Source organism: Apodemus sylvaticus, chromosome 3 (genome assembly GCF_947179515.1).
Source record: "Apodemus sylvaticus chromosome 3, mApoSyl1.1, whole genome shotgun sequence".
In the NCBI taxonomy this organism is placed as follows: domain Eukaryota; kingdom Metazoa; phylum Chordata; class Mammalia; order Rodentia; family Muridae; genus Apodemus; species Apodemus sylvaticus.
In genome coordinates, this window is record NC_067474.1 from 110603935 (window position 1) to 110626555 (window position 22621).

Genomic DNA, 22621 nt, shown 5'->3' on the forward strand with positions numbered 1-22621 from the left:
TTTAGCAAATGTAGCTGGAAGAATTTTGTCACTGCTGTCAGTTTTGAATAGCTTTTTGTTTCCTGTGTGTAGTTGAGATTTTATTTCTAGTTTCTTGCTCTGGCTCTCAGCTGCTAAGCCTTCCTCACCTTTATGGAGTCTCTTCTTGGAATCATAAACCAAAAGGATCTTTTCCTTCTATTAACTGCTTTTGGTCATGGAGTTTTATCCAGTCATAGAAGAGTAACTAATACAGAAAATGATACGAAGAAATGGGGTTGCTGCTGTGGGAAACCTGAGCATGTTAGGCTTTATTTTCTTTATTTTTGAGAAATGTGAGGACTTTGTAACATTAGTTTAGAAAAGTGATTCAAAGTTGTAAGTAGAGCTTAATGGGCCATTCTAGTAGGAGTGTAAAATACACTAGTATAGTCCTAGATCATGATGCTTTAGAGGGCAGGAAGGGCTTGAGCAGCAACTGTTCTGCAAGACCATTCAACTTATCCTTTGACCAAGAATCCACTGGCTTTGGCTTAAGAGTTTGTTGAAGTAATGGTCTATTTTTTTCTCAGTTTTTTTTTATTTGATATAATTTATTTACATTTCAAATGATTTCCCTTTTCTAGCCCCCCCACTCCCCGAAAGTCCCGTAAGCCCCCTTCTCTTCCCCTGTCCTCCCACCCACCCCTTCCCACTTCCCCGTTCTGGTTTTGCAGAATACTGTTTCACTGAGTCTTTCCAGAACCAGGGGCCACTCCTCCTTTCTTCTTGTACCTCATTTGATGTGTGGATTATGTTTTGGGTATTCCAGTTTTCTAGGTTAATATCCACTTATTAGTGAGTGCATACCATGATTCACCTTTTGAGTCTGGGTTACCTCACTTAGTATGATATTCTCTAGCTCCATCCATTTGCCTAAGAATTTCATGAATTCATTGTTTCTAATGGCTGAATAGTACTCCATTGTGTAGATATACCACATTTTTTGCATTCACTCTTCTGTTGAGGGATACCTGGGTTCTTTCCACCATCTGGCAATTATAAATAGGGCTGCTATGAACATAGTAGAACATGTATCCTTATTACATGGTGGGGAGTCTTCTGGGTATATGCCCAGGAGTGGTATAGCAGGATCTTCTGGAAGTGAGGTGCCCAGTTTTCAGAGGAACCGCCAGACTGCTTTCCAGAGTGGTTGTACCAATTTGCAACCCCACCAGCAGTGGAGGAGTGTTCCTCTTTCTCCACACCCTCTCCAACACCTGCTGTCTCCTGAATTTTTAATCTTAGCCATTCTGACTGGTGTAAGATGAAATCTTAGGGTTGTTTTGATTTGCATTTCTCTAATGACTAATGAAGTTGAGCATTTTTTAAGATGCTTCTCCGCCATCCGAAGTTCTTCAGGTGAGAATTCTTTGTTTAACTCTGTACCCCATTTTTTAATAGGGTTGTTTGGTTTTCTGGAGTCTAACTTCTTGAGTTCTTTATATATATTGGATATTAGCCCTCTATCTGATGTAGGATTGGTGAAGATCTTTTCCCAATTTGTTGGTTGCCGATTTGTCCTCTTGATGGTGTCCTTTGCCTTACAGAAACTTTGTAATTTTATGAGGTCCCATTTGTCAATTCTTGCTCTTAGAGCATAAGCTATTGGTGTTCTGTTCAGAAACTTTCTCCCTGTACCGATGTCCTCAAGGGTCTTCCCCAGTTTCTTTTCTATTAGTTTCAGAGTGTCTGGCTTTATGTGGAGGTCCTTGATCCATTTGGATTTGAGCTTAGTACAAGGAGACAAGGATGGATCAATTCGCATTCTTCTGCATGCTGACCTCCAGTTGAACCAGCACCATTTGTTGAAAAGGTTATCTTTTTTCCATTGGATGTTTTCAGCCTCTTTGTCGAGGATCAAGTGGCCATAGGTGTGTGGGTTCATTTCTGGATCTTCAATCCTGTTCCATTCATCCTCCTGCCTGTCACTGTACCAATACCATGCAGTTTTTAACACTATTGCTCTGTAGTATTGCTTGAGGTCAGGGATACTGATTCCCCCAGATTTTCTTTTGTTGCTGAGAATAGTTTTAGCTATCCTGGGTTTTTTGTTGTTCCAGATGAATTTGATAATTGCTCTTTCTAACTCTGTGAAGAATTGAGTTGGGATTTTGATGGGTAATGGCCTATTTTTTGTCCAAAAAATTTCAAGAAAATATAACATCGAGTCTCTGGCATGGCTATTACTGGTTACTCTTAGCTCTACAATTGGAAAGAGCAAGGTGGGCAAAATGAAGTTAAAAATATACAACATAGAGGGCGAAAAGCACTAAAAAGCTTAATGTTGTCCCCAAAGCCTATACTGAATAGAAGGCTGTATGTAAATTTTAAAGAGATCAAGTCAATTAAGGGGATGCCTACTGTTCTTTATTGAACCATGAGAAGTGTTGACAGGGTAAGACACCACACTCAGTTAAGCTTCCAATTTGTAAAAGGAGAAGATACAAGGAAGGAAGCCTCCTTTTGGAAAACAAAACTACTGCAAATGTGGTGCAAAGGGCAAGGGGCTTTACAGTGTAAACATGTACAGCTAAACATGTCAGTGTCATCATCGTGCTTCAGAGGTTTGGGAGATGCAAGAGTGACAGGCTTGATACGTCTTCCCTTTGAATGTTCACATAGCTACTGAGAAAAGATGACATCTAACAGTGGACATCTAACCCATTGGAAGGCTATAAAAGGTCATTGCTTGGGCTTCTGAAAGTGAAGCCCAAGTTCATTAGAATTCCAAAGATGTTGGAGATGTGACATCCATAAAACAATACAAAGGAGACTTCACATGGGGAGTGTAACTAGCCATACAGATAGTTTATGTTACAGGCAGCAAAGGCACATGAGTGGAGACATCTTCAATCCTATGAAACTAAATTCCTTGTGTTTTGTATTTGTTCTCTTGAATTTAATTTTTCTTTGTTCAAGCATTCCTCACTATACATCCATTCTTTCACTCTGGAATGAGAACTTCATGCTAGTGTATGCTAGAAGTCTATAAATCTGCATTTGGGTTTTACATTGGGTCACAGTTACGAGATTGCCTTCAGTGTCTGAAAGGACTTTGGACTTTTGAACAGTATAGAGACAGTTAAAGACTACAGGGACTTTTAAGTTAAATTAAATGTATTTTGCATCATGACATACCATTTGTCTAGAGAACAATGACTCAAATGAAGAGGATTAATTGAGAAATGGTAAGTATAGGCTCTAGTATTAAAACACTTAGTCCCAGGAAGTGGTTTGTGAAACCATGGACCCTTTAAGAAATAGAACCTCGATGGAGGATGTATACCACTGGGATGGCTTTGAGGCTTCTATCCTTGACCTACTTCCAGTTTTCTCTTTGTTTACATTTGCAGTTGAGATGTGATGTCTTAGCTTCTTGGTCATGTAGCTCACTGCCATACATCCTGCATAATTATATACTCCGTCATATAAAATAAACTCTCCAATATATAAATTGGTTTTGGTTATACTATTATATCACAACAACAGAATCGTAGGTAACAAACAGATAAACATATATAGATGTAATAATATATACATTTTGTATCAATAAAGAGAAAAGGCTGAGCATGAAAGAAAGCTCATTAAATAAAGTTATAGCTATGCAAACTTGAGGATCTGAGATTACTCTCTAGAATCCATTTTTAAAAAATCCAAGAATGGAGGCATCTACTTCCAATCCCAGTATACTGGGGAAAGGCAAAGGCAGTCAGATTTCTGTGGCCACTGATAAGAAACTCTTGTCTACCTGGTGAGTTTGAGACAGTGAAAGACACTGTCTCAAAAAGTGGATGAAGCTGAAGAAATGACCATTTGATCTTTACTACATTGAAGACATTGTGATCACTACTCTTATTTTCATCTTAGGGCAAAATATTTGACGTGAGTGTGCCATAGTATCTTTAACCTTAACTCATAAACTATTAACAAAATTCAAAAAATGTTTCATGACATGAAAATATTCTTATCTCCCATGTGAAAAACTTTTCTATAATCCAGAGGAATAAAATTGATGGGCTAGGCCACTCTTTCTGGAGGACTGAAAACTCCCATGAAGACATAACAATGTGCAAAGCCCATAATGGGGCCCATTGGGCAATCTCTCAAGGGAGAACATGGAAGCAATTTGCTAGGCAGTAAATTCTTAGCAGATTTAAAAACATTTTATGGAGTAGTATCTGAGAGAAGTCTTCTGAAAGCTCAAGAATTTGGGATAGTACCTTTTGGTAGATGGAAAGCCCGATATTGGAGGTAGAGGTCAGATTAGGGCAGTGCCAATAGAGAAAATGTAATGTTGAGAGGCACCATGCAGAATGTGTATGGTTGAGTCTGGACATCAGAGGCAACATCAGTAGGATGCCAGGTATCAGACTGAAGCATCCTGGTGATATGCATGGCAAAATAAGAAGGCACTGCTGGCAAGAAAGGGCTTAGTGATTTTTCATTGCTCACTGTCACTCTTTCCTGCCAACTATCACAAGGAGAGCTGACTTCACCATTTGACCCTAAAACTGAAGATCCTTTAAAGCATAGAATATAAAGTCTGCACCCATAACTCATCACAATCCTGAAAGGCCATGTGAAGGCCATGTCTGTTATCCAAAAATCCTCGTCTCACAGCTGTACCATTTCTTTCCACTCTACTGGTCCATCTTCTGGTCCATCTAAACAAAAACTTTCAGAAACACCATTCTCTCTGGTCTAGGTACATCCAGCACACACTCACCTTGCACTTCTGGGTTTGCAGTTATGTAGAGCAGAGCCCAGCGCAGTGTGTTAGTTGTTGTCTCTGATCCAGCAAAGAAAAGGTCCAGAGTGCTGTAGATGAGGTTTTCTTCATTGAAACTTGTAGTAGTCTTGTCTTGGTACTAGAGAAGACAGTTTGTTTGGGTTTTTTTTTGTTAGAAGATTTGTGATTATGTCATTAATTGAATTTAAGAACTGGAAAAAATTAGAAGTAACCTTTCTAAATGATACTCCTTTTCTTCTCATTGGAGAGTGGTGTTCTCATTCAAGTGAGAACTTTATCAAAAGCACTTGAAGGTTAAAATATCAAAACAATTGTTTTCTTATGACTATAGTTTTGTAAGAGCTTTTAGTAAAAATAGGAATTATTGGATATAAAAGGTATGCATGTATCAGTTACATCACTAAGTCACAGCATGGTCTAGAGTGCTCAGTTTGCATTTCTCTGCTTTAGTTCTTTTGACATGAAAAGAACACTTGGGATAGGTTTTGAGTATACCTAGGAAGGATTTTTCTTAATTGAATTGTTGAAAGTAGGAAGACATTCTCCCACTGCTTAGGTCAGATCTTTTGAGGGGCAAAGGTTTCTCTTAAATCTGGGCAGCACATTCTGATCACAGCGTATATAGATTACATGAAAGAAGGACGTTGTGGCTCATCACCTGCTAGCCCTTATTCTCTCTCACGGACAAGTCAATTCCTGAAAGCCTGCTTCTTCAGGATTCTGGCACACACTGAAGATCAACAGAAATATCCAGCCTCATGGACTGAACAACTACTAGATTATTGGACTTTCTATTGGTAGATAGTCTTTGTTGGACTAGCTAGAATACAGACTGTAATCCACATATATGTGGGATTTATTACAATACAGCATTTCACTTCTGTTCCTTTATAAATCTCTGAATCATACAACACACATTTTAATTATGATAAATTAAGTGAAATAGCAATGTGCAAGAGATATAGCAAATATTCAACAAATGTTTTGTTCAATACAGAAATTCTGAAAAATTTCCATGTTTATTGACTGTCCTACTCCCCCATTAATCTTTCATTTTCAAAACTCTAAACCTTCTTTAGAGTATAATATTATCTTCACAACCTTCACTGAGGCATCCATTTTTTAATATCACTCTTGATGTTGATGGTCTCACACCTGAACTCCATATAGTAAACAACTTGACTCCACTCTAGAGATAAAATGTTACTTCTATTGAATTATGTCAGGAATATGAAATAAAAGAGAGGATGGATAGGCATTTCCCACTATACACTTGGTCAGAGGATGAATCTGGAATCCACTGAGTTTAATATTCTGTGACAGATGTAGTGAGGTGGATTAATCAGAGGCCTACTGAAATTATAGCAGCACAATTAGTGTTATGATCTGAACCTGAAACATCCCCTAAAGGCTCATGTTCTTGATATCTTGTTCCTAGTTTGGTGAAACTCATTTGGAGGTTTGGGGAATCAGGAAGTATAGTTCATTAGAGGGCCCCTCACCAGAGGAGGTACTCAAAATTATAAAAAGGCCTGGATTCTGCCTTCTGCCTCCTGGTGCATAATGGTGTGCAGGCTTCACCACAATCTTTCTTACCATGAGCTCAGATGCTCTGCAAACAATTTTCTGTAAAAATGTATCAAAACACTCTGAAATTGTGAACTAAAATAAGCCTTCAATTTTCAATTCTTTCTGTTGAGTATTGTCACAATGACACTGAGGTAACACATACATTCAGCTGACTGACATTTATGTTATTGGAGGTTCTGATACACAGTCAGAGGAAGGCAGAAGCCCATGCAGACTTTAATGTTAAAGTCCAGCATTCAGTTAAACTTTGCAGGGGCCGGCCCTGCAGTAGGGACTGAGATGGGGTAAATGACTGGCCTTAGACTAAGTCCTTGAAAACTTGAGCTTTGAAGTTTCATTGCTACTTTACTTTGTGTATAATTTTGTCACCTAAAGGTGAGGGACAAAGGTGAGCATAAAATGCCAGTATTTGTCATTTTTTAGGACTTTATGCTAAAATGTAGTGAAAATTTTATTTCTAATACTATTTCTGGCATAATGTTATTTTGCATTTTAAAAATACATTCCTAACATATATTCTCACAGCATGCTAGTCAGTGATCTTCAAAGCTACTCAGATTTTCATTTTATAACCCACACATTGTTACCTGATAAGCTAAAACTGACTTTGCCAATGTGATTAATTTCAGAGAGGAATATTAGCCTGAATTACTGTTGTTAGAGGAGGATTCGAATATAATAACTAGGGAAAGGAAATGTAAAGCTGGAAGCAGATGATGAGAGAAGAAAGATACTACAGACTTGGTATTGAAGATGAGGGAAGGAACCGATAGCAAAGGAGATCACTGCCCTCTGGGAGCTTGGAGTATCTTGGTGATGGAATCTCTATAATCTTTAGAAGAGGCTCACCTGGTTAACAGGCACAGCGCTTCATCTTGTAGAGAATCAGTGCTGCGTTAGTTATACCCTTAAATAAATGGCAGCATGATGCAAGATCAATTGAAATCTTCTAAACCATACCTTTATTCCCAGGCAGACCTAGGCCACTTGTCCTCACCTTTGCCATTTCTGTAAGGAAAGCATCAATGAAGTCTCTCGGTTCATCAGGATTCCAATCTTTCTGATGACTCTCCATCATATGGGAAATAAACAATTTTAGTTTCTCCCAGTTTCTCAAAACTGTTTGATGTGATCCAGGAAGATATTGAAATATGGATGGAAAGACATTGTAGAGCTTATAAAGAAAAGAAAATATTGGTGACACTTTGAAGTAACTTTTCCACATTTTTAAATAATCTTGTTTTTCCATCTGTTTGCCTTTGGGTTGCTTTGGTGTCATCTTGGTTTCTGGTTTGCCTCTCACCCCTGCATATACAGGTATTTCAACTGTGTTATGCAAAATATATGAAGGAACAGGGCATGTTTTATGATCCTGGCTTGTTGATCCCTGGTATATAGCATCATCTCTATTATCTGAATGCTGGCATACTTTTTCTGATTCCAATGTTAGTACCTTTATAAATCATTTTGTAAATATTTTCCAGTGAGGACATTTACCAACATCATTACATAGCTTCACTTCTTGACTTATATTTCTCAAAAGCCATTCACTACACTCAAAGTCAAACATAGTGTTTTCTACCTGAAATCCCTACAGATATGGAACCTTCCAAATATTAGTCATTATCTATGTTCCTGTACACAATTCAAACATGGCCTCTGTGACAACATTGAGGACATCTCTATTTCAGGTCAAAGCAGTTGGTATTCCTTGCAAATATATAGTATCCTGAAACTAACTTGGACTCTTTTCTCCATGAAAGTAATGTTCAAAATTTAAGTGTTTGGAGCTTTGCTAATTGATTATAATAGAAAATATAAGCATCTTTGTCCTTATTTTTAATTGTTTGGAAGGATTTTCTCCCAGAGAAATTACCATTTGTAAGAATTGTGCAGGTAGTTGTGTGTGTTCATGTCTCTAGTATGATTTAATTTCTATATGGTGAGATGTCAATCTTTACTGAAATCATGTAGATGATTAATAAATTTCAATTATATTTTGGGTTAAACAGATTATATAGCACAATGTAACATCAACAATACTTATAGTAGATGTATGTTGTTACTTCTGCTACATTACATTTTGATAACTGTTAAAACAATATTAATACTTGTAGTGGCTATTCCTGGTTGTCAACTTGACTATATCTGGAATGAACTACAGTCTAGAATTGGAAGGCTCACCTATGATCCTAATTTGGAGGCTCAGATATATAAGTTTCTGACCTGGATCTTGGTATGGAGATCTTGAAGCATAGTGGCTAAGACAAGGAGATTTCCGAGTTCAAGATAATTTGGGATTAAAGGCATGGATGCACATGCCTTTAATCTGGCCCACACCCTCTGCTGGAGACCCACGCGCCAATATTCTGGGCCACACCCTCTGTTGGAGACCTACAGCCTTTAATCTGGGCTACACCCTCTGCTGGAGATATATAAGGACATTGGAAGAAGGAAGATTCTCTCTCACTCTTCCTTGCCTGCTTGCCTCGTGGGACTGAGAAACTGCTAGATCCTTGGACTTCCATCCACAGCTGCTGCTGACCATTGTTGGGGAGTTGGACTATAGACTGTAAGTCATCGACAAATTTCCTAACTATATAAAGACTATCCGTACGTTCTCTGACTTTAGAGAACCCAAACCAATACAATACTTCTAGTATTATTAATAACATTAAAGTATATCAGTATTTAAATGTTAATATTTGACTCTTTACTAGTAGAATCTCATTCCATCTGCTCCCAGAATACTATTCCATATACAAAGAACACCACAGGGGTCTAGTAAACTACTATTTATAAATATTGCTTGCATACTCTTACCATATTTCAGACATCATGTTGTATCCTTTTATATGTAGAGAATGATAGAAAAAATAAATGAATATGTGCTTTTGCAGTGTCTGATAAAATGCCCGATGTAATTGGTCATGCCAAGAATGTTTACTATCACTTTCTGTAACCTCCCTGTTTCCTTCTAAAAATCTTTCCGCCTGATACACACACCTAATAATTGGCTAAGATCTTACTGATCTCCTTGGCCTTCCTGGACTCTGCTTACTGGAAGGAAAGTAGTGTTGCTGCTGGACTTGGAACTACCATGACACATGTACAGGGAACAAATTTTGGGATAACTACTGCTCTAGTTGTTCAGGATCCACATTGCGGGGGTGGGGGGTGGGGGGGTGGGGGGTGGGGTGGGATGGGGTGGGGGGTGGGGAGGGCTAGGTCCAGCCTGTATATGTTCTTTGGTTGGTGGTTTAGACTCTGAGAGCCCAAGGGTCCAGGTTAGTTGACTCCGTTGGTCTTCCTGTGGAGTTCCTATCCCCTTTGGGACCCACAATTCTTCCTTATTCTTTATCCCCCCTTTCATACCTATAAGTCTCCCAACCAGTTCCTTAATTTTCAGTAAGGACATCCCTGAGCTTGAGAAATAAGTTCTTGTAGGGATAACAAAAGTTGGAATAAATCTACTTTTAGGTGCATCATGGAGAAGTTGATGATACATAGAAACAGAAAGTCTTTTTTTTTCTTTTTTTGTTTTAATTTTTTTATTCGTTATAATTTATTTACTTTTCAAGTGATTTCCCCTTTTCTAGCCCCCCCACTCCCCGAAAATCTTTTAAGCCCCCTTCTCTTCCCCTGTCCTCCCACCCACCCCTTCCCACTTCCCCGTTCTGGTTTTGCCGAATACTGTTTCACTGAGTCTTTTCAGAACCAGGGGCCACTCCTCCTTTCTTCTTGTACTTCATTTGATGTGTGGATTATGTTTTGGGTATTCCAGTTTTCTGGGTTAATAACCACTTATTAGTGAGTGCATACCATGATTCACCTTTTGAGTCTGGGTTACCTCACTTAGTATGATGTTCTCTAGCTCCATCCATTTGCCTAAGAATTTCATGAATTCATTGTTTCTAATGGCTGAATAGTACTTCATTGTGTAGATATACTACATTTTTTGCATCCACTCTTCTGTTGAGGGATACCTGGGTTCTTTCCAGCATCTGGCAATTATAAATAGGGCTGCTATGAACATAGTAGAGCATGTATCCTTATTACATGGTGGGGAATCCTCTGGGTATATGCCCAGGAGTGGTATAGCAGGATCTTCTGGAAGTGAGAGGCCCAGTTTTCGGAGGAACCGCCAGACTGCTTTCCAGAGTGGTTGTACCAATTTGCAACCCCACCAGCAGTGGAGGAGTGTTCCTCTTTCTCCACACCCTCTCCAACACCTGCTGTCTCCTGAATTTTAAATCTTAGCCATTCTGACTGGTGTAAGATGAAATCTTAGGGTTGTTTTGATTTGCATTTCCCTAATGATTAATGAAGTTGAGCATTTTTTAAGATGCTTCTCCGCCACCCGAAGTTCTTCAGATGAGAATTCTTTGTTGAACTCTGTACCTCATTTTTTTTAATAGGGTTGTTTGGTTTTCTGGAGTATAACTTCTTGAGTTCTTTATATATATTGGATATTAGCCCTCTACCTGATGTAGGATTGATGAAGATCTTTTCCCAATTTTTTGGTTGCCGATTTGTCCTCTTGATGGTGTCCTTTGCCTTACAGTAACTTTGTAATTTTATGAGGTCCCATTTGTCAATTCTTGCTCTTAGAGCATACGCTATTGGTGTTCTGTTCAGAAACTTTCTCCCTGTACCGATGTCCTCAAGGGTCTTCCCCAGTTTCTTTTCTATTAGCTTCAGAGTGTCTGGCTTTATGTGGAGGTCCTTGATCCATTTGGATTTGAGCTTAGTACAAGGAGACAAGGATGGATCAATTCGCATTCTTCTGCATGCTGACCTCCAGTTGAACCAGCACCATTTGTTGAAAAGGCTATCTTTTTTCCATTGGATATTTTCAGCCTCTTTGTCGAGGATCAAGTGGCCATAGGTGTGTGGGTTCATTTCTGGATCTTCAATCCTGTTCCATTGATCCTCCTGCCTGTCACTGTACCAATACCATGCAGTTTTTAACACTACTGCTCTGTAGTATTGCTTGAGGTCAGGGATACTGATTCCCCCAGATTTTCTTTTGTTGCTGAGAATAGTTTTAGCTATCCTGGGTTTTTTGTTGTTCCAGATGAATTTGATAATTGCTCTTTCTAACTCTGTGAAGAATTGAGTTGGGATTTTGATGGGTATTGCATTGAATCTGTATATTGCTTTTGGCAAAATGGCCATTTTAACTATATTGATTCTACCGATCCATGAGCATGGGAGGTTTTCCCATTTTTTGAGGTCTTCTTCCATTTCCTTCTTCAAGGGCCAGTAACTGTGCTTCAGATTCATATGATATGGAACCATGTATACCCACGTTATGGTAAAGCTAAAAAAAACCCTGCAACTGTTATCTCCACATGCTCCAGAAGAGAACATGCATTTTAATACAGAAACACAAGAAATATGAGAATCATCTTTAGCTCATTGGTATACACCACATATTCTACATGTGTGTTAATGCAGAAATGTATATTACCTCTACAAGCTTTTGTGTTTTCAGATCAAGGACTAGATATCAACAAAAACAAGACAAGTAGCTCAGGTAATCCAGTCCCAAAGACAACTTTAGTTGCTATTTCCTTAAAAATTTGCTTTCAGTACAACTTTAAGGTGGCTAGTTCAGGTGGTTCAAACTCACTGACTGCTTCAGTCAGGACTTCAGTTAAGCCCTGCATTTTCCCAGAACTTGTTCAATATTTCAATTTTCTTAGGGCCCCCAAAAGTGACTGTTGCCCCAAGACAGCAGGAAGCAATTTGAAGAACATAACATTCTCATCCCCAAGAGGTAGGGTGGGTAGTTTGTGGTTGTTCAGTGGGTGATGGAAGATTGTCCTCATTTGAGGCATTGGTTGTAATTAGTGAATGATCTTAGTCAGGGAGGAAACAAAGCAAAAGAGATTGGATTCAGGGGTCTGCTTCTCTCTTTCTCTTTCTTCCCTCTTTGTTTCTTTCCTGTCTAGTGTGAGGGGAAAACTGGTGTGAAGGGATGGGAGGAAAAAGGGTGCATGTAGGAACAACAGGATAAAAGAGTATATCGAGTCTACTTTTACAGTGAAATGCAACCGCCAGTCTCAAATATTTCACATGGGTATGAATTTTTGCATACTGATACAAATTTATGGTTATTTTTGTTAAAATATACTGTATATGTTTCCTCTCTTGTAAAAGGTACTATTTGCAATTCATTTAAAAATGTAAAGTTGTATCCTTGAAAGCTACTATTATAAATTGTTTAGGATAATTAAGAAATGCAGGTTAGTAGTTAGATACCTACAAAAATCAAACTTGTAGTCTTGTTAAGGTACTAGTTTAGTTAATTACAAAAGAAAGCTTTATTTAGCCTCTATAAATTTTCTCAAACTTAAGCAGATAGCATCTAGCTGGAGATGAGTAATGCTTGCCTATTCTGATAGACTTTAGATAGATCATATTTCCAACACTCCAGTGACATACCAAATATGGCATTTTAGAAGTCTTAATAAAAATAGGCCTTTTATGACAGTGAGACATGTCAGTTTTTGCCAGCATCCCCATGCTACTTCAAAGAAGATGACGGGTATTGAAGAAATTCCATATAAAGTTTGCTTCAAATGTAGCAAGGCTAGCCACTGGACAAAATACTTCCCTTGCTTCAACTTCAGGTAGGATGCTGTCCAAACTGTGGACAAGTAGGACACTGAGAAATCAAGTGACAAATTTTGCCAAGACAAAGTAGGCTGGTTCTTCGAATTTCCTGCTTCACAAATAAGTCTGTCAGATATTCTGGGCCTATAGGCTGAAGATGGAAGCAGAGAAAAAGTTGGGTGACTGACCAGTCTCTGTGCTTTCTGCAATTTGGAAGCTGCTTGCTAAACACTTCCTGTTTACTCAGGTAATATTTATTCTTCTCAGGCCTTAGATGGGCTTGAAGACTAGAAAGTTATAATCTCACAAATAAGCTTAAGATGTTTAGAATTTGAAAAAATGTTTTAAGGTCTAAGAAGATGTTTTAGGTTGATCAATGCAAGTTATGATGGAACGTGATTTAGGTATAGAACTTTGGACTCACCATGATAAAGTAGTGGACTATGTTCTCTAAGGTTGGCAAATATTAGATATTGTGCATGTAATTCTTACCTGATAGTTCTCAAAATTGTTCTTATTGTATATAGTTTATTGATATTAAAGAAAGAGCCTTTTATTGGACTAAAGGAAGAAGATATTTGGGTAATCTTTTTTGTGCGCTATATAATGGTTGTCTTTGCTTCATTCAAATGTTGATTTCTGTACCAGCAGAGAGTTGACTACTGTCCAGACTTTGGAATCCTTATTTTATGGATCCTTGCCTGTCTTAATATTTTGTAAGCATTCACTTCTATCACCTCCTAATTTGTTTAATAAAGATCTAATGACCAAAGCTGATGCAGAAGAGGAAAAGTGGGACTTCCAGGCAGGATAGAAAAGTGAGGAAAAATTGAGAGGTATACAATTTGCCAGTCAAACTCAGACATTGGACATACCAGGATGAGTGAGGGGTAACAGGTCAACAGGCAAACATGGACTAGAATAAGTGAATTAATTATGTTGTGCCAGCTAGTTAGGGGTCAGCAAGCTAAGGACTAAGCTATAATTAATAGTAATAAGTCTCAATGTCATTATTTAGGAGCTGGAGGGTCAAGACAGTCTAATGATAAATGAGAATGTGAGAAACAGTCTTGCCCAGGGAAGAGCTCAGAAATTGGTTATCCAACATCAAGTGATCATCCTTGAAAATATGCCTGAATGTAACATTATATAGAATGAGAATGTTTTATTATGTATTTAGAAATATAACTTTATACATATACATAAAAAATAATAACTACAAATTGAGGATTTGAAGGAGACCAAGGAAGGGTCTTTGTAAGTGTTTAAAAGAAGGAAAGGGAAGTAGGAAATCATATAATTACAGTATAATTGTAAAAATATATGAAATAATTTATTTTAACTTATTCTAAAACCCCAAGGAGTTAATTATTCAATGAACACTGGCACAAGAATATTCACAGATATATTATTTTTAATACCCTAAACCTAGGACAACTCAAATACCTAACTACAGAGAAAATGACTTCCCATTCAGACACTGTACTGTTTTAGAAAGGGGAATCTTAAGATAAATTTACGAGCTAGAGCATACCTTCAGCAGGTAACACTGAGGGAGAAAGAGAGAAGCATAGAAGGAGAAAAATCCTAGTAAATGAAAACATTACTATTTGTTTTTAAACAGGGAAATTCCCATATGCATGTATATGTACCAATGTAAATATTAAAATAGACCCTTAAATGTTAGAAATGTTTTGTATGCACTATATTCATGTATTATAAGTAGCTTTGTATCAAATTCAACTTTTTAAAAGGAATTATTTATTTTATGCATGACTACATTGTCACTGTCTTCAGACACACCAGAAAAAGTCATCGGATCCCATTACAGATGGTTGTGAGCCACCATGTGGTTGCTGGGAATGGAACTTAGGACCTCTCAAAGAGTACTCAGTGCTCTTAACTGCTGAGCCATCTCTCCAGCCCCTCAAATTTATCTTTTAAAAATGTTGTACATTGTTTGAAAGAATACCTCAAATAAAGAGAAAAACCTGTTTTTGTAACAGTCTTTCCAAAATATGCAAAAAACGAGAACGTACCTGGCACATCATTGATGCCTCCAAACATGTGGCCTCGTCCAATAACCTCAGCAGCTCATGAAATTGACTGTCATCGTACTCAAAGCGCTCCCCAAAGGCAATGGAGCAAATGATATTGGAAACTGCGCTGTTAATTTTGAAGTGAGGATCAAAAGGCTGTCCTGGAGGTGGGGAGAGGGGAGGCATAAGTCTTTCAAAAATATAGGTTTCTTTCTTTCTTTCTTTCTTTCTTTCTTTCTTTCTTTCTTTCTTTCTTTCTTTCTTTCTTTCTTTCTTTCTTTCTTTGTTTCTTTCTTTGTTTCTTTCTTTCTTTCTTCCTTTCTTCCTTCCTTTCTTTCTTTCTTTCTTTCTTTCTTTCTTTCTTTCTTTCTTTCTTTCTTTCTTTCTTTCTTTCTTTCTTTCTTTCTTTCTATCTTTTTAATCTTACAAAGGCTCTATTTAGTGTGACATAAAATAGTCACAACAGAAGATAATATGAGAAGCTCTGGCTATGGCCCACTACTGGTGCCTGGCATTATTCAAAGACATTATCAATATATGGGAAGTCACACAGAGAAACAGGGTTTAAGTTAAGCAATTTGTTTAATGATTTATTTGTGTCATTAAACAGCAGACCTCCTGGGATAGTACCCCAGTTATATGTTCACTGTTCAATTCTCAGTGCCACTGCAGGCTTTAGACAATTAAAAAGAATTTGTTCAATGAATAGAGTGGCAAGAGCCTTCTGCACCACCCTGTTGAAATGCCCACCTTTCTCCTCTCTTACGGCCTCCACAAGACAGTCAGCCTCCTCCTGTATGCGCTGCTCTAAGCTCTTTTTCCCTAATCCAAAGTTCTTGAGTGTCATCAGTGCGAACCGCCTTTGCTCCTTCCATGTCTGGCCATTGGACATGATCAGTCCTGGAAAGTAGAGATTCAGCATTATGGCACTATGATTCTGGCTTACTAGTATCTGAAAAAGTGATTTAGATGTGTGTATAGATAAAAGGAAAGGCCAAAATTAGAATCAATAGCTGTCTAGAGACAATCCCAATATAAATGACTAATAAGTACTGATCATTATACTTCTTATGCATTATATGATTTCATACTGACAGAATATTTACATGTTTATTAAGAAGGAAATGGCCATTTCAGTTGGTAAAATACCGAGTCATGATAATAAATTGATAAAGATAAATGTCAAACAGGTAAATAGGTATCCATGTGTTCAAATTCAAGTTTTTGTGGTTCTAAAGACCGCAATTATTTAATAGACATATAAGTCTATTAATCTCAATGAATACTAAAAAGGCACTCAAGAATAAGAAAAAGCAGCACCCAGTTCCACAACACCCAGAGGAAGTTCAACTCCCAGGTGCTCTAACACACCCAGGATCACAGGTGAGGAGGCCAAAACACTTGGAGTAACTGGGACCTCCTGGGATCCAGGGACACAAGGAACACCCACTTGGTCAGTGGCACTGGTTCCTTCCAGTTTGAACTTGTACCTAGAGCAGACCCAGGGTGCTGGCTCTGCATCCACTTTTACAACACCCAGAGAGAGTCTGACTCCCAGATGGTCTGAAATGCCCAGGATCATAGGATCACAGGATCACAGGAAGCTCAACTCCCAGGAGATCAGAAGCAACCATGAGTACTGGAACTCTGACATACTCAAGATCACAGTTGAGGCCATAACATCTTTCCAACACCGAGCATACCTGGGACTCCCACAGGAGCCAGAGAATCACAAACCCAGAGGAACAGGTTCCTTCCAGTTTGCACTTATGCCTGGAGCAAACCCAGCTCTGCCTCCCCAGCTACCCCTGCAACACCCAGAGAAAGCTTGACTCTGAGGATCTCTGACACACCCAGAATATCAGGATCACAGGATCACAGAATCACAGGATCACAGGATCACATAGACAGCTGGATTCTGAGGAGTTCTGACACAACCAGTATCACAGAAGGGACAGCTTCCAGTCAGAGACAGCAAGGGTAGGTAGCACTAGAGATAAGCAGATGGCAAGAGGCAAGGGCAAGAAGAGAAACAACAGAAACCAAGGCTACTTGGCATCATCAGAATCCAGTTTTCCTACTACAGCAAGTACAGAATACCCCATCATGCGGAAAAAGCAAGATGTGGATTTAAAATCACATCTCATGGTGATAATAGAGGACTTTAAGAAGGATATAAATAACTTCCTTAAAAAATACAGGAGAGGGGCTGTAGAGATGGCTCAGCAGTTAAGAGCACTGACTGATCTGCCAGCGGTCCTGAGTTCAATTCCCAGCAACCGCATGGTGCCTCACAACCATCTGTAATGGGATCCGATGCACTCTTCTAGTGTTTTGACAACTGCAGTGTACTTATATAAATAAAAAATAAATAATTCTTTAAAAAAGAAAGAAATACAGGAGAACATAGGTAAATAGGTAGAAGCACTACCTGTTCTTAAGGAAACAGGTAGTTTCCTTAAGAGGAAACAAAAAATCCCTTAAAGAATTACAGGAAACCACAACCAAACAAGTGATGGAATTGAATGAACCCATCCAGGATCTAAAAATGGAAGTAAAAACAATAATGAAATCACAAAGGAGGACAACCATGGAGATAGGAAACCTTGGAAAGAATTCAGGAGTCATAGATGCAAGCATCTCCAACAGAATACAAGAGATAGAAGGAGAGAATCTCAGGGGAAAAAGATACCATAGAAAACATTGACAGAATAGTCAAAGAAAATGCAAAGTGCAAAAAGCTCCTAACCCAGGAAACATCCAGGAAATCCAGGACACAATGAGAAGATAAAACCTAAGGATAATAGGTATAGAAGAGAGCAAAGATCTCCAACTTAAAGGGTCAGTAAATATCTTCAACAAAATTATAGGAGAAAACTTTTCCTAACCTAAAGAAAGAAATGCTCATGAACATACAAGACCTCCAAATAGATTGGACCAGAAAAGAAAGTCCTTCCATCACATAATAATCAAAACTCCAAATGCACAAAAGAAGGAAAGAATATTAAAAGCAGTAAGGGAAAAGGATCAAATGACATATAAAGGTAGACCTATCAGAATTACACCAGTTTTTTCACCAGAGAATCTAAAAGCCAGAAGATCCTGGGCAGATGTCATTCAGACCCTAAGAGAATACAAATGTCAGCTCAGGCTACTATACCCAGCAAAACTCTTAATTAACATAGATGGAGAAACCACAATATTCCATGACAAAAACAAATTTATACAATATCTTTCCACAAATAGAGCATTACAATGGATAATAGATGGAAAACTCCAACATAATGCAGAAAACTAAACCCTAGAAAAAGCAAGAATGGAATTTGCTTTCAACACACTCAAAAGAAGATAGCCACACAAACATAATTCCACATCTAAGAACAAGAATAACGGGAATCAACAATCACATTTCCTTAATATCTCTTAACATCAGTGGATTCAATTATCTAATAAAAAGACATAGACTAACAGACCGGATACATAAGCATGACCCAGAATTTTGCTGCACAAAGAAATCACATCTCAGTGACAAAGACAGACACTATCTTAGAGTAAAAGGCTGGAAAGCAATTTTCCAAGCAAATGGTACAAAGAAGCAGACTTGACTCACCATTCTAACATTGAATAAATTCAACTTTCAACTAAAAGTTATCAAAAAGGATAAGGAAGGACACTTCATTCTCATCAAAGGAAAAAAATCTACCAAGATGAACTTTCAATTGTGAACATCTATGCTCTAAATGCAAAGGTGACCACATTCATAAAAGAAACTTTTACTAAAGTTTAAAGCACACATTGCATCTCACACAACAATAGAGGGAGACTTCAACACTCTGCTCTTAGCAATGGACACTATCATGAAAACAGAAACTAAAGAGAGATGAAATGAAACTAACAGAAGTTATGAACCAAATGGATTTAACAGATATTGATAGAACATTTCATCCTAAATAAAAAGAATAAACCTTCATCTCAGCACCTCATGGTACATTCTCCAAAACTGACCATATACTTGGGCACAAAACAGGCCTTAACAGATAAAAGATTGAAATAATCCCATGCGTCCTATTACATCACCACAGACTAAGTCTGATCTTCAATAGCAACAAAAACAACAGAAAGCCCACATAAACATGGATGCTGAACAATGCTCTACTCAATGATCACCTGGTTAAGGAAGAAATAAAGGAAATTTAAAACATTTTAGAATTTAATGAAAATGAAAGCACAATATACAAAAATGTATGGGACACAATGGAAGAAGTGTTAAGAGGAAATCTCATAGCTCTGAGTGCCTCCATAAAGTAACTGGAGAGAGTATACACTAGCAGCTTGAGAGCACACCTGAAAGCTCTAGAACAAAAAGAAGCAAATACACCAAAGACGAGCAGACATTAGGAAATAAACTCAAGGCTGACATCAACCAAGGAGAAACAAAAAGCAGTATACAAAGAATCAACAAAACTAGGAATGGGTTCTTTAAGAAAATCAATAAGATAGATAAATCCTCTAGCCAGCCTAGAGGGCACAGAGACACTATCCAAATTACCAAAATCAGAAATAAAAAGGGAGACAAAACAACAGAAACTGAGGAAATTAAAAAAAAAATCATCAGATCTTACTACAAAAGCCTATGATCAATGAAACTGGAAAATCTGGGTAAAACTGACAATTTAGACAGATACCAGGTACCAAAGTTAAATCGGGATCAGATAAACCATCTAAACAGACCCATTATCTTTAAATAAAGAGAAGCAGTCATTAAAAGTCTCCTAACCAAAAAATAAGTAAATAAATAAATAAAATAAAAAAAAACAGCCCAGGACCAGATGGGTTTAGTATAGAATTCTCTCAAACCTTCAAAGAAGACGTAATACCAATATACTTCAAACTAGTCCATAAACTAGAAACAGAGGAATTGATACAGAAAATGTGGTACCTTTACACAGTGGAGTGCTGCTGCTCAGCTATTAAAAACAATGTCTTCATGAAATTCTTAGGCAAATGGATGGAATTAGAAATTATTGAGTGAGGTAACCCAGTTACAAAAGAACACATATGGTATGCACTCACTGATAAGTAGGTATTAGCCCAAAGCTCAGAATACTCAAGAAACAATTTACAGACCACATGAACCTCAAGAAGAAAACCAAATGTGGATGCTTCAGTCCTTCTTAGAAGGGGAACAACACACTCACGGGAGGAAATACAGATACACAGTGTGGAGCAGATGGTAGGAAAGGCCATCAGAGACTGCTCCACCTAGTATCCATCCCATATACAATCACCAAACCCAGACATGATTGTTGATGTCAAGAAGTGTTTGCTGTCAGGAGCCTGCTATAGCTGTGTCCTTAGATGCTACAGCCACATATGTAGCAGAGGACGGGCAACAATGGGAGGAGAAGTCCTTGGCCCTATGAAGGCTTGATGACAGAGTAAGGGAGGTGGTAGTGTGTGGGTTAGTGGGTTAGTGGGGTGGCACCCACATAGAAGCAGGGGGAGGAAGATGGGATAGGGGGTTTGCAGAGGGGAAACTAGGAAAGGGGATAACATTTGAAATGTAAATAAAGATATATCCAATAAAAGAAATGAAATAAAAAAGAATAAGAAAAGCACACATTTTTAAAGAAGCGCAAAAAGGAATGATAGGTTTTTAGTAAAGATGACAAAATAATGCAAGATGTTAAAAATGATGAGTATTACACACACACACACACACACACACACACACACACATATATTTGTAATATATATATGTATATATACATACATGTAGACACACACACATACCTACACATACACACACGCATCTTTGCCAGTTACATGAATTTAGACTCAGCACATGCGCAACAGAGGGCATTATTATATTTACAAGATTACCATATATAAGTTAATATCCCCAATTGCTTGTCTCCTGCTACTGTTCCTGTTTGTCTCACCCCTCTTTAGAACCCCATTTTCCTGGCATCTAATTCATATGTCATAATGTCTTCTCTCTTGAATAACTTTAGCCCATGGGGCTTTAATGTCACCAACCCAGTCTAACCTACTATCATTTTTATCCCTTGAGTGTTTAAACCTTTTATAACTTAAAATGATGATATCTTTGCTATCATTCCTCTGTTCTCTCCCTGGCATAATAAATGAACCTCAAAATGTGTCGTGTTTGATTTTCTTCTCTTTTCTACACCACTCAAGAGCTTCTTTTGCTGTTATGATGAAAATTAAGAGCTGGGCTCAATAGTGCCAATCTCAGCAGTGTTGTGTCCACTTAGATATATTCTTCAGATAACATACTTCACGTGCTGAATACTTTGCAGTTTGTTAAGACCCTTGCCTTCTTATTCATTCTATCCCTACTAGATATTTCTCATACTATTAAATACATACCTTTAGATCCAAAGCTTTTCTTTGGGTCTAAGCCAACTTGGATGTCTTTAATAAATTTTGTACTAGTAGAGTGATGGAATTTTAGTCAGGATAGCTAATTGATTCAGATATTCTTGTTCAATGAATTAAGTGTCACAAACTGAGAATGATTTTTATCTATTTTGCTCACTATTAATCATTTAAGATCATGGCTGTGCTTCACATAGTAGATCATATAGTCAATGATGTACAATTAATGGTTTACTGTTTCAAAGAATATTTAGGAAATGGCTAAAAGTAAAGCCTCCATAGGTTAAAAGAGTTGAAGTCTGTTTTCAATTTTCAAGCACATAACCTGATTTAATGATCACTTTATGCACTGATGCCTACCTATCTATTCTAACAATATTTGGAAGGCTAGTGATCCCTGTGTGGCATGGCCTTAATGATGCAGTTTAGGGAGCCACAGGCAGGAGTAGAGCAGCAGGAGGAAGTGCCTCACATCTGTTTTCCTAAGGCAGAGGTTTGGAGTGAGAAAAGGGAAGTGGGAGCACATGTATCTGGCTGAGGAAGCTGCTACTGTTACTTCCTCCCCATGACTCTGAGATAGTCTTCAGCACACATGGTTTCTCCACGACTCTCTTTTAGAGGGAGATGTTCTTGGTTCTCTGATGGTCGCTTTCATCTAGGAAATGTAAACAGCTGACTTTATAGATAACATTTCATTAAGCGTTTTGTTACAGGAATGTTGTAAAATTACAGACATACAGGTATCTTTGACATTCCATACAAATGCTTTGTATTCTACTAGAAAAAAAGTGAAAAAAAGGAAACTTAATATTATATGCACCAATTTCTTTTCTTTTTTTGAATATTTCATAAGTGTGCAATGCATCATGGTCATATCCTTTTTCTACTCTCTCCCTTCAGCTCTTCATGGGACCTTTCCAGACTTGTGTTCCATTTTCCATCCTAATTCATGTGGAGTTTTTGTTTGTTTGTTTGTTTATTTGTTTTAAATGACCCACTGAAGTCAATTAAACTTACCATTGTTATTAAAGACACGTTCTCTGATAGGCGTAACAGGGCGATTCAAAAAGTTTTGTTCAATGTTAGTGAAGGCTTCTTTGATTAAGGGCAGTCCAGTTATGATCACTGAAGGGATATTACCAAAATCCAGGCTAGTTAGGTTTCCATATTTCTTCACAAGCTGAAAAACATTTCAATA

General features: G+C 37.8%; 2 protein-coding genes across 2 annotated transcripts in view; both read right to left on the reverse strand.

The window, feature by feature from the left end:
• Nucleotides 1–22621, reverse strand: part of LOC127680961 (cytochrome P450 2J4-like) — a 128494-nt gene that overhangs the window by 59408 nt on the left and 46465 nt on the right. The window lies entirely within an intron of this gene.
• LOC127680966 (cytochrome P450 2J3-like) overlaps nucleotides 1–22621 on the reverse strand; it is a 42744-nt gene that overhangs the window by 13353 nt on the left and 6770 nt on the right. Inside the window, exons 2-6 of the mRNA XM_052176798.1 lie at nucleotides 22441–22603; nucleotides 15772–15921; nucleotides 15022–15182; nucleotides 7359–7535; nucleotides 4748–4889 (exon numbers count right to left, since the gene is read on the reverse strand). Of these exons, the coding sequence (XP_052032758.1) occupies nucleotides 4748–4889; nucleotides 7359–7535; nucleotides 15022–15182; nucleotides 15772–15921; nucleotides 22441–22603 (793 nt within the window). The remainder of the gene's footprint in view (nucleotides 1–4747; nucleotides 4890–7358; nucleotides 7536–15021; nucleotides 15183–15771; nucleotides 15922–22440; nucleotides 22604–22621) is intronic.